We start from the raw sequence: 13,055 nt of genomic DNA on the forward strand, positions 1-13,055 counted from the left end.
TTCGGCTGCAGGGAGAGTTAAAAGATACATTATACTACTAAGGAAAAGTTGCACATTATCACAGACGCTGCTTGTCATGTCTGTCCCTGCAGCTTTACAGTAACCATGACACCTAGAGGCGAACAGCGAATACTCACAGTGCGTATCAAACACCGAAAAGATCTGCCTGTGGTCTCCGAAGCTCATCTGTGCGCTCCTCTTCAGGGCCATCAGCTTCACAAACTCATCCGCCCTCACTCCTACGGGGTAAGAAGATGACGTAGTTACCAAGTCTGTATAGAATGTCTTCTAATGCCAATATTTGTGCGTTCAGACATCTCCCCGCACTGGACCTTACGCCAAAGCTGTCAATCCTATGAACACTTCTCCTTTTTATCATAGAACGCCAGCATATAGTATTTTACATTAATGTAATATGGCTGGACAGCCCCTGGGGTGACAACTCCTCTATGTACCCAATCCTATGGGATAAACATTGATCAAAGGCGCCTCAAAGGGACGATCAAGGCAACAAAGAGGCATTGGACAGGTGTGAGCTCGTCACATAAGACTCCGTTCACACTTTGTCCGTTAGGAAGACAGCGGGAGAAAAATGTGCGCATGTATACATAACGGGACTTAGAACGGACGTTAGAGGAATCCCATTGAAGTGAATGAGATCCTCTTTGCTCGTTATGATTCCCGCTTTGCTCCGTTACAATAACTGACATTAATAGCAGCCAAAAGTAGAAGAAAAAAAAAGCCATTAACGTCCGTTTGTAACGGAGCAACAGAATAGTGTGAAAGGAACACAGATATTTATCAAATAAACACAGCCAATCAGAGACTAACAGGAAACCCAACAACTGCACATAAGAGGAGCAAATCTAATATCATGTATGTATGTATATATATATATATATATATATATATATATATATATACACACACACACACACACACAAACACACACACACACAGTGATCCCTCAACATACAATGGTCTTTTCTGGATCATTGTAACTTGAAACCAGACTCAACATACAATGTACGGACAGTCCAGATCTGTGAAACGTGTCAATGGCTGAAAGAACCGACCAATCAGAATGGACATTCACTGGTAAAACCCCTGTATTACTGAAGTGTATGCACTGACTGGTGTCTGGAAGCGTCCTCTACAGTACAGGGAGGTATTACATGTTCTGTACTCTTTACCTGTATTACTGAAGTGTATACACTGACTGGTGTCTGGTAGCGCCCCCTACAGTACAGGGAGGTATTACATGTTCTGTACTCTTTACCTGTATTACTGAAGTGTATGCACTGACTGGTGTCTGGTAGCGCCCTCTACAGTACAGGGAGGTATTACATGTTCTGTACTTTTTACCTGTATTACTGAAGTGTATGCACTGACTGGTGTCTGGTAGCGCCCTCTACAGTACAGGGAGGTATTACATGTTCTGTACTTTTTACCTGTATTACTGAAGTGTATACACTGACTGGTATCTGCTAGCGCCCCCTACAGTACAGGGAGGTATTACATGTTCTGTACTCTTTACCTGTATTACTGAAGTGTATGCACTGACTGGTGTCTGGTAGCGCCCTCTACAGTACAGGGAGGTATTACATGTTCTGTACTCTTTACCTGTATTACTGAAGTGTATGCACTGACTGGTATCTGCTAGCGTCCCCTACAGTACAGGGAGGTATTACATGTTCTGTACTCTTGACTGTATTACTGAAGTCTATGCACTGACTGGTGTCTGGTAGCGCCCCCTACAGTACAGGTAGGTATTACAGGTTCTGTACTCTTTACCTGTACCAGGATTAGCTGTTCCTTTGGACACCAGGTGGGGGCGGCTCCATTACTTTTTTAGGGCATTGTGTGTACTGTACTAACTTGAAGCCAGACTCAACATACAAAGTACGGACAGTCCATATCTGTGAAACATGTCAATGGCCGGAAGAACCGACCAATCAGAATGGAAATTCACTGGTAAAACACCTGTATTACTGAAGTGTATGCACTGACTGGTGTCTGGTAGCGCCCCCTCCAGTACAGGGAGGTATTACATGTTCTGTACTCTTTACCTGTATTACTGAAGTGTATGCACTGACTGGTGTCTGGTAGCACCCCCTACAGTACAGGGAGGTATTACATGTTCTGTACTCTTTACCTGTATTACTGAAGTGTATGCAGTGACTGGTGTCTGGTAGTGCCCCCTACAGTACAGGGAGGTATTACATGTTCTGTACTCTTTACCTGTATTACTGAAGTGTATGCAGTGACTATTGGCATCTGCTAGCGCCTCCTACAGTACAGGGAGGTATTACATGTTCTGTACTCTTTACTGTATTACTGAAGTGTATGCATTGACTGGTGTCTGGTAGCGCCCCCTACAGTACAGGGAGGTATTACATGTTCTGTACTCTTTACCTGTACCAGGGTTAGCTGCTCCTTTGGACACCAGGTGGGGGCGGCTCCATTACTTTTTTAGGACATTGTGGTGTTCTGTACAGGACCCTGAAGAAGCTCCTCTCCTCTACATAGACAGTGATTACAGCTCCCAGCAGATCTTTATTACTTTTATATATAAAGGATTTGCTGTATCTATATTAGTTATCTACTTATTTTTATTTAATCCTCCTTTTTTCCTACTTTTGGATGCCATTTTGGTGGCTTCAGAACCAATTACCAGGTTTCCATAGAGTTCTGGTCTCAACATACAATGGTTTCAGCATACAATGGTCGTCCTGGGACCAATTAATATTGTAACTTGAGGGACTATTGTATATATAAGGGATTTGTTAGTCCTCATTTGTTTATTGACCCTGAGCAGCGATGACAAGATTAGTAACTTAAAAAGGTGCAGCCCAGTTTCGGCAAATGTATAAGTGTCAGATGGCGGGGGTCCAACCGCTGGGATCCCCCACGTTCTTCTGCCAGGCACCCCGGCGTCCCCCATGTACTGAGCTGGGTCGACCACCGCATGAAGCAATGGTCGACAACCTTCCTCCATCCATGCATCTTTACGGGAAAGCTGGAGATACACGAGTACAGCACTTCAGCTCTCCCATAGAGGTACATGGAGGGTGCCTGCCGTGATCTCCTGCCTGGCGCTCTGGCTCTCCTCATGCACGGAGTGGGGGTTGGCACCCTTCCTCAATGCATCTCTATGGGACAGCCGAAGAGCTGTACTCGTGTATCTCCAGCTCTCCCTTTTGTATAGGGGATACATATTTCTGAACTGGAGTACCCCATTAAGGCGGCCATAAATCTTCATAACTCTCAGACAAACTGGTTCTCTCTCCCGACGCATACACCTTAAAGGGAACCTGTCACCTGTTTAATGATGTTCAAACCAACAATGGCAAGAAATAGTTGTAGGGAGCAAGTCATGGAAACGTTATAATTTAATTGAAAAGCTCTGACATTTTTGAGATATCATGAGTTTAAAAAAAATCTACCGGAACCCGGAAAAGTGGGAGACGTATCATAGGACAAAGAGCATAACAGTGTAAATCCTTGTGTTATGGAACCCCGCTCCTTGCACCCGTTTCATGCTGCAGCATAAAACAGGTGACAGGTTTCCTTTAAAGCGAAACTGTCAGGAAGAATATGATTGTGAAGCTGCACACACCGTGCACTAGGGTTTCATAAAGCACCCTAACGTAACACCAAATGTATACTTATTACAGTGTTTCCTAACTGAGGTGCCTCCAGATGTTGCAAAACTACAACTCCCAGCATGCCTGGACAGCCTTTGGCTGTCCAGGCATGCTGGGAGTTGTAGTTTTGCAACACCTGGAGGCACCCTGGTTGGGAAACACTGGCCTAGAATATGCTTGTGAAGCCCTAGTGCACGGTGTTTGCAGCTTCACAAGCTTATTCTTCATGACCTCCGGGTTTCCGGGACTGGGGACGTGACGTCACGCCACAACCCTCCATTCATGTCTATGGGTGGGGGCCATCACGCCCCCTCCCATAGACATGAATGGAGGGGGCATGGTGTGACGTCACGTCCCCAGTCCCGGAAACCCAGAGGTTTCCAAAACTGGAGACGCAGCTCCCGCATAGAATGCCGGTGCTGCAGGGAGATCGCGGGGGGTCCCAGCGGCGGGCCCCCTGCGATCAGACATCTTATCCTTTGGATAGGGAATAAAATGTTTTTGCCCGGAATACCCCTTTAACATCGGACATGGCCGAATGGTCATGTTTCAGAATGTTCACGTGAAAGCTCTGGTTTATCACTCCACAGCAGTGTTTTCCAAACCCTGTGCCTACAGCTGCTGCAAAACTACAACTCCCAGCATGTCCGGACAGCCAACGGCTGGGAGTGTAGATTTGCAACAGCTGTAGTCACACTGTTTGGAAAACACTGCTCCAGAACAATAGGGTTGGGCAGTCAAAATCCAACACACCCGACCCATACACGTTCTCTATTATCTGTCGGTAAGCTGCAATACCTTTTAGACAGTCAGCCAAATCGACCAGTTTTGTCTAAAAGGTGTACGGCCATCTTTACAAAACAAGTCACAAAATTCACAGCTGCCCTTTAACACTGCAAATGCTGTTCCCATTTACCTCCAGTGTTCCCATTTACCAAGTCCGACATCATCGTATCCACTTCAATCTGGAGGAAAACGACAAAATTACTATTAAAATATATCAGAACATCAGGTAACTATCATTACGTTTACAATAAAGTAGCCTAACAGGAAAACAGCTGAATAAAGATCTATGTAATGGACGGAGCGATGAGAAGCCACAATACTACAGGTTTAGAGGTACGAGATCAGATGATGTAGACAGATAAAGTGTAACAATCCTTTCGGAAAACTTTTGACACGTCATAGAAACGTATCAGTCTGTGAAACCCCCGGCGATCACTAGAATGTAATGAAGTGCTGCCTCAGGGGCTCAATAAAGATGGTCCCATAGACATTCATATTCAGCAAAATGGAGACAGTAAAGAGAAACAGAGATCAGCCAAGTGCTCCTCTTGGTTGGTTTTAGTGGTCAGTGGTGGTCTCAGCACCAAGACCCTAATTGATGAAAACTTTTGAGGTGGGTCTATGACATGCCAAAAGTTTCCAATCCAATCTGACCATACACATAGTAAGTTGGTGATTGAACAACAACTCGTAGGTGGGTTCATTCTGCGGAATCCCTGCTCAGAAACGTCTATGGGGACCATAATGCAGTCCATGCGGTCCTAGTGCTGCCTGCGGGATCCCTGGAGATTCTGCAGTGTGAACTTAGTCTTAGGCTCTGTGTCACGTGACCCGACTCATAATCCAAGTCTATGGAGCCATCCAGACCCAGAGCGGAGGGTGGAGCATATGGCTGCCATCTTCTCTCCCTGATCGTTCTTCTCATCAGTCCACCAACTAAGGTGAGTAGGCTCTTACCTACCTATATACCTACCATCCGTTATCCACGGATAACCGCCACTATTAGTGTCGCATCTGTCTGTCTTTTCTCCCCTACATATTGATGAACAATTAACTCACAGCCGTAAACATTTAAGTTCATAATGGAGAAAATGTTTAAAAAAAATAAATAAAATATGATAATGGAGAACAGTTGCCTACTTTAACCAATCGGATCGCTTCCTTCAAAAGCCTTTTTAAAAATTAAATAGCAATCTGATGCTATGGGCTACTGCTCCACTTTTCCTCTGCAGAGTTTATGATAAGTCTCTGACAGGCCAAACATGATCAATGACACCGGAAGGAGGATGAACGATCTTTCTCTGAATATTCTAGGAACATTCTGAGAATTTTCTTTCCCCAAGAGATCGTTCGTGGAGGAAAAATCTTTCCTGAATGAAACATCCTTCTCTAACTATTGTCCAAAGATTGCAATAATAGATAATAGGAATTTATCATCAATCAGATAAACAACATCTCATTGTAAGAGATCACCCAGGGAACGGCCATTTCAGTTACAATTGTCTATATTAACGGGCCACAGTCTGGTGCGCACGGGGGCCACACAGTCTGGTGCGCACGGGGGCCACACAGTCTGGTGCGCACGGGGGCCACACAGTCTGGTGCGCACGGGGGCCACACAGTCTGGTGCGCACGGGGGCCACACAGTCTGGTGCGCACGGGGGCCACACAGTCTGGTGCGCACGGGGGCCACACAGTCTGGTGCGCACGGGGGCCACACAGTCTGGTGCGCACGGGGGCCACACAGTCTGGTGCGCACGGGGGCCACACAGTCTGGTGCGCACGGGGGCCACACAGTCTGGTGCGCACGGGGGCCACACAGTCTGGTGCGCACGGGGGCCACACAGTCTGGTGCGCACGGGGGCCACACAGTCTGGTGCGCACGGGGGGCCACACAGTCTGGTGCGCACGGGGGCCACACAGTCTGGTGCGCACGGGGGCCACACAGTCTGGTGCGCACGGGGGCCACACAGTCTGGTGCGCACGGGGGCCACACAGTCTGGTGCGCACGGGGGCCACACAGTCTGGTGCGCACGGGGGCCACACAGTCTGGTGCGCACGGGGGCCACACAGTCTGGTGCGCACGGGGGCCACACAGTCTGATGCGTACGGGGCCACAGTCTGATGCGTACGGGGCCACAATCTGATGCGTATGGGCAGTTTCAGACAGGACGCATGTCTCATAGAAGGGACAGACCAGCAGATTTTTAAAAGCTGCTCTGGAGGTGAATGGAGAAAACGACCCTCAGAATCAGTAAGTAAAGTTCTTTTATCCAGATTAAAGTGACGCTGGTGTATGCCTCGTCTCAGTGTGTCAGAGCTCTCTGGTAATGCACCGTGAACCTGTTCCAGCTCATAGTAAAGGACTGCGATTGTTCAGGTGTATGTATATAAAAGTATGTAAATGCTATATGCATGAGGACACCACAGGGACATTAACCAATTCAAACCATTTGCTGACCGTGGGACCAGTTTATAGAAATTCCACATCATGCCATTGTTCAGCAGGGTGCACTATAATCCCCAGCAGGACAGAGTGAATGGTAAAATATTGTGACTGCAGACATAAGGTGCAGGGATATCTATAACCTCCGGGCCACAAACACTGACTCCCTGCTGACATCTACTGGATAACGGTGGTAACACAGATTGTGTAGAAAATGTTTCCACGTTTTATCACCATCCATTATTACATTACAGGATAACAGATTGTGTGTCCAGGGCGGAAGAAATTACCTTAGATGGTTTATAGCCGAATAACATCACCACAGCCACCTTCAGATCCTCCCTGCTCAGGTATCCTTTCTGGCCTTTATCACAAGCCTGGAAAACCTGCAGAAACAAGAGATCATGGGCAGCAACCGCCACAGTCACCGGCAGCAACCGCCACAGTCACCGGCAGCAACCGCCACAGTCACCGGCAGCAACCGCCACAGTCACCGGCAGCAACCGCCACAGTCACCGGCAGCAACCGCCACAGTCACCGGCAGCAACCGCCACAGTCACCGGCAGCAACCGCCACAGTCACCGGCAGCAACCGCCACAGTCACCGGCAGCATTCGCCACAGTCACCGGCAGCATTCGCCACAGTCACCGGCAGCAATCTCCACAGTCACTGGCAGCATTCGCCACAGTCACCGGCAGCAATCGCCACAGTCACCAGCAGCAATGAACGATGTCGGGGATGCAGGTTTCTCCGCTTATGATAAATGTCTCATTTATTACAGACTTTTATCCCCCATCAGTTCCATTGGGGCGGAGGAGGCAAAATGTCTCCCCCACCGGGGACGTCACCAGCTCCAATTGTCCTGGATGGTAAATCTTCTAAATAAAGTGCTAAATAAAGGTTACATTTTATTTATTTTTTATTTTTTTTTGGGGGGAGGGGGGGGGGGGGTTCTAGTTTAGGGTCCCCGTTGGGGGTTGTCCCCCATATTTGTTGATATAAGCTGCAGTACTACACAAGACCTGTGGACAGAAGTGGTGCAGTATTTTTCTAAGCCTGGACAATCATGTATGTGCATAGTATCACGAGATCACAATGCAGCGCTTTATTATGATTGTTGTCTATGACAGAATGGCGCTATGTAAGTATGCCGCTTTGTGACGCATGCTGTGATGGGTCGGTTATCAGGCAGTATTATGTATTAATAAGTGTGATGGGTCGGTTATCAGGCAGTATTATGTATTAATAAGTGTGATGGGTCGGTTATCAGGCAGTATTATGTATTAATAAGTGTGATGGGTCGGTTATCAGGCAGTATTATGTATTAATAAGTGTGATGGGTCGGTTTTCAGGCAGTATTATGTATTAATAAGTGTGATGGGTCGGTTATCAGGCAGTATTATGTATTAATAAGTGTGAAGGGTCGGTTATCAAGCAGTATTATGTATTAATAAGTGTGATGGGTCGGTTATCAAGCAGTATTATGTATTAATAAGTGTGATGGGTCGGTTATCAGGCAGTATTATGTATTAATAAGTGTGATGGGTCAGTTATCTGGCAGTATTATGTATTAATAAGTGTGATGGGTCAGTTATCAGGCAGTATTATGTATTAATAAGTGTGATGGGTCAGTTATCAGGCAGTATTATGTATTAATAAGTGTGATGGGTCAGTTATCAGGCAGTATTATGTATTAATAAGTGTGATGGGTCAGTTATCAGGCAGTATTATGTATTAATAAGTGTGATAGGTCGTCCCGTTTACTTGACTGGGATAGGACGCGGGTATGAGGCAATTAGATGATGCCGGACCCCACAGTCCATATATACCCCCGGCCTGCACCTGGGTGGACGCTTGACTCAATTCCTCCTGATGATTCACTGAAACATGCAGAGGGAACTTGTTGTGTGTTTTTAACCCCTTAAGGACCCATGTCCTTAAGGGGTTAAACATAATGTCCACTGGTCTTGTGAATGGTGGAGGGTCCTCCACTGAGGGCGGTGAAGCCGGTCAGGATCCTATTCATAACAATCAATTGTGGATCCACATTCACTGATCATTACCATCCACTGATCGTTACCGCCCATATCCACTGATCGTTACCACCCACTGATCGTTACCGCCCATATCCACTGATCGTTACCACCCACTGATCGTTACCGTCCACATCCACTGATCGTTACCGCCCATATCCACTGATCGTTACCACCCACTGATCGTTACCGTCCACATTCACTGATCATTACCATCCACTGATCGTTACCGTCCACATCCACTGATCATTAACATCCACTGATCGTTACCGTCCACATCCACTGATCGTTACCGCCCATATCCACTGATCGTTACCACCCACTGATCGTTACCGCCCACATCCACTGATCGTTACCACCCACATCCACTGATCATTACCATCCACTGATCGTTACCGCCCACATCCACTGATCGTTACAATACACTGATCGTTACCGCCCACATCCACTGATCATTACCGCCCACATCCACTGATTGTTACAACCCACTGATCGTTACCGCCCACATCCACTGATCATTACAATCCACTGATCGTTACCGCCCACATCCACTGATCATTACCGCCCACATCCACTGATTGTTACAACCCACTGATCGTTACCGCCCACATCCACTGATCATTACAATCCACTGATCGTTACCGCCCACATCCACTGATTGTTACAACCCACTGATCGTTACCGCCCACATCCACTGATCATTACAATCCACTGATCGTTACCGCCCACATCCACTGATCATTACCGCCCACATCCACTGATTGTTACAACCCACTGATCGTTACCGCCCACATCCACTGATCATTACCGCCCACATTCACTGATCATTACCATCCACCGATCGTTACCGCCCACACCCACCGATAGTTACCGCCCACACCCACCGATAGTTACCGCCCACAGCCCCAATAAGTTGTCACTCAGCTTTCTCGGACTCCTGAATGGTAACTGTTGTACAGTCAGTCGGGTAATAGCCCATGTGGCCGCCATATTGGTTACCCAGCTTTCCCGTACGGAGATATAGAGGGTTTTCTTACCTGCAGGAACCTCCTCCGGTCCGAGTCCCTCACTCCTCGGGGCCCCGCACCTGACATGCCGCCTCCTACACCGGACACAACCGACGCCTCACTGACCCCGTAGACTCCTGCAGGCCGCGTCTCCATAGCAACCCAGGATCTGAAAGGGCCGCGCAAACCTAACGCTGCATCTCATTGGTCACTGGCAGGTGACGTCAGTGTAAACAAGCCGTCTATTGGCTCCTATCGAAAGGTCCTGTCAGTCCTGTATTTATCACTCTGTACTACAACACCCAGCGAGCCTCGTCAGCAGCCGGTATAGCGCCGTGAAGATAGAGACAGTCCAACTGACGGGTGGGAGTTGTCGTCCTATATGTGCCGGTAGGGGGCAGTAGACGGTCAACTATAACCGGAGACCACGGGGATATACCTGAAATTAGAGGAGGTGACGTCTGTGCGCGCGCCGCTTGGTGACGTCATCACCGCGCGACACATGTGGAGCTGACCCGCAGAATGAGCAGGTAACAGATGGGAACTAAAGTGACACATTGTAACGGAAAGAGGGGGCGGGGTCAGCGAGGGGAAGACTGAAGAGGATGGTGAGGAGCAGTGCGGGGGATGAGGACAGATGATGAGGGGAGTAGTGCAGGGATGAGGAGGGGAGTAGTGCGGGGATGAGGACAGGTGATGATGGTGAGGGGAGTTGTGTGGGGATGGTGAGAGGAGTAGTGCTGGGATGAGGACAGGTGATGATGGTGAGGGGAGTAGTGCAGGGATGAGGACAGGTGATGGTGATGATGAGGGGAGTAGTGCAGGGATGAGGACAGGTGATGATGAGGAGGGGAGTAGTGCTGGGATGAGGACAGGTGATGGTGATGATGAGGGGAGTAGTGCAGGGATGAGGACAGGTGATGATGATGAGGGGAGTAGTGCTGGGATGAGGACAGATGATGATGATTAGGGGAGTAGTGCAGGGATGAGGACAGGTGATGATGAGGAGGGGAGTAGTGCAGGGATGAGGACAGGTGGTGATGATGATGATGATGATGATGATGAGGGGAGTAGTGCAGGGATGAGGACAGGTGATGATGATGAGGGGAGTAGTGCAGGGATGAGGACAGGTGATGATGATGAGGGGAGTAGTGCAGGGATGAGGACAGGTGATGATGGTGAGGGGAGTAGTGTGGGGATGGTGAGAGGAGTAGTGCAGGGATGAGGACAGGTGATGATGATGATGAGGGGAGTAGTGCAGGGATGAGGACAGGCGATGATGGTGAGGGGAGTAGTGCAGGGATGAGGACAGGTGATGATGAGGAGGGGAGTAGTGCAGGGATGAGGACAGGTGATGATGGTGAGGGGAGTAGTGCAGGGATGAGGACAGGTGATGATGAGGAGGGGAGTAGTGCAGGGATGAGGACAGGTGATGATGGTGAGGGGAGTAGTGCAGGGATGAGGACAGGGGATGATGGTGAGGGGAGTTGTGCAGGGATGAGGACAGGTGATGATGGTGAGGGGAGTAGTGCTGGGATGAGGACAGGTGATGATGATGATGATGATGAGGGGAGTAGTGCAGGGATGAGGACAGTAGTTCAGGGATGAGGACAGGTGATGATGATGATGAGGGGAGTAGTGCGGGGATGAGGACAGTTGATGATGGTGAGGGGAGTAGTGCAGGGATGAGGACAGGTGATGATGATGGTGAGGGGAGTAATGCTGGGATGAGGACAGGTGATGATGATGATGATGAGGGGAGTAGTGCTGGGATGAGGACAGATGATGATGATTAGGGGAGTAGTGCAGGGATGAGGACAGGTGATGATGAGGAGGGGAGTAGTGCAGGGATGAGGACAGGTGATGATGAGGAGGGGAGTAGTGCAGGGATGAGGACAGGTGATGATGATGATGATGAGGGGAGTAGTGCAGCGATGAAGACAGGTGATGGTGAGGGGAGTAGTTCCGCGATGAGGACAGGTGATGATGATGATGATGATGATGATGAGGAGTAGTGCAGGGATGAGGACAGGTGATGGTGATGATGAGGGGAGTAGTGCGGGGATGAGGACAGGTGATGATGAGGAGGGGAGTAGTGCAGGGATGAGGACAGGTGATGATGATGAGGGGAGTAGTGCAGGGATGAGGACAGATGATGATGAGGGGAGTAGTGCAGGGATGAGGACAGGTGATGGTGAGGGGAGTAGTTCAGCGATGAGGACAGGTGATGATAATGATGATGAGGACAGGTGATGATGATGATGATGATGAGGGGAGTAGTGCAGGGATGAGGACAGGTGATGGTGAGGGGAGTAGTTCAGCGATGAGGACAGGTGATGATGATGAGGAGGGGAGTAGTGCAGGGATGAGGACAGGTGATGATGATGAGGGGAGTAGTGCTGGGATGAGGACAGGTGATGATGATGAGGAGGAGGAGTAGTGCAGGGATGAGGACAGGTGATGATGATGAGGGGAGTAGTGCAGAGATGAGGACAGGTGATGATGATGATGATGATGATGAGGGGAGTAGTGCAGGGATGAGGACAGGTGATGATGATGAGGGGAGTAGTGCAGGGATGAGGACAGGTGATGGTGAGGGGAGTAGTGCAGGGATGAAGACAGGTGATGATGATGAGGGGAGTAGTGCAGGGAAGAGGACAGGTGATGATGATGAGGGGAGTAGTGCTGGGATGAGGACAGGTGATGATGATGATGATGATGATGATGAGGAGGAGGAGTAGTGCAGGGATGAGGACAGGTGATGATGATGATGAGGGGAGTAGTGCAGGGATGAGGACAGGTGATGATGAGGGGAGTAGTGCAGGGATGAGGACAGGTGATGATGATGATGATGATGATGATGATGATGATGATGAAGGGAGTAGTGCTGTGATGAGGACAGGTGATGATGATGATGATGAGGGGAGTAGTGCTGGGATGAGGACAGGTGATGATGATGATGAGGAGTAGTGCAGGGATGAGGACAGGTGATGATGATGAGGGGAGTAGTGCAGGGATGAGGACAGGTGATGATGAGGGGAGTAGTGCAGGGATGAGGACAGGTGATGATGATGATGATGATGATGAAGGGAGTAGTGCTGTGATGAGGACAGGTGATGATGATGATGAGGGGAGT

The 13,055-nt window shown here is 48.8% G+C and overlaps 2 protein-coding genes across 5 annotated transcripts in view; one reads left to right on the forward strand and one right to left on the reverse strand.

Moving 5' to 3' along the window:
• EFCAB11 (EF-hand calcium binding domain 11) overlaps window positions 1–10,230 on the reverse strand; it is a 38,934-nt gene extending 28,704 nt beyond the window's left edge. Inside the window, exons 1-4 of one of the 2 annotated variants that reach the window (XM_056546151.1) lie at window positions 9,950–10,230; window positions 7,170–7,265; window positions 4,564–4,612; window positions 138–239 (exon numbers count right to left, since the gene is read on the reverse strand). In XM_056546151.1, coding sequence (XP_056402126.1) covers window positions 138–239; window positions 4,564–4,612; window positions 7,170–7,265; window positions 9,950–10,075 — 373 coding nt within the window. In that variant the 5' untranslated portion in view covers window positions 10,076–10,230. The remainder of the gene's footprint in view (window positions 1–137; window positions 240–4,563; window positions 4,613–7,169; window positions 7,266–9,949) is intronic. The other variant, XM_056546152.1, reaches the window with a different exon arrangement.
• Window positions 10,231–10,312: 82 nt separating this feature from the next.
• Window positions 10,313–13,055, forward strand: part of TDP1 (tyrosyl-DNA phosphodiesterase 1) — a 55,188-nt gene continuing 52,445 nt past the window's right edge. For all 3 annotated transcript variants that reach the window (XM_056546135.1, XM_056546137.1, XM_056546138.1), the window contains exon 1: window positions 10,313–10,449. In XM_056546135.1, the coding sequence (XP_056402110.1) occupies window positions 10,442–10,449 (8 nt within the window). In that variant the 5' untranslated portion in view covers window positions 10,313–10,441. The remainder of the gene's footprint in view (window positions 10,450–13,055) is intronic.

The sequence above is a fragment of the Hyla sarda genome, chromosome 11 (genome assembly GCF_029499605.1).
Source record: "Hyla sarda isolate aHylSar1 chromosome 11, aHylSar1.hap1, whole genome shotgun sequence".
Taxonomy (NCBI): domain Eukaryota; kingdom Metazoa; phylum Chordata; class Amphibia; order Anura; family Hylidae; genus Hyla; species Hyla sarda.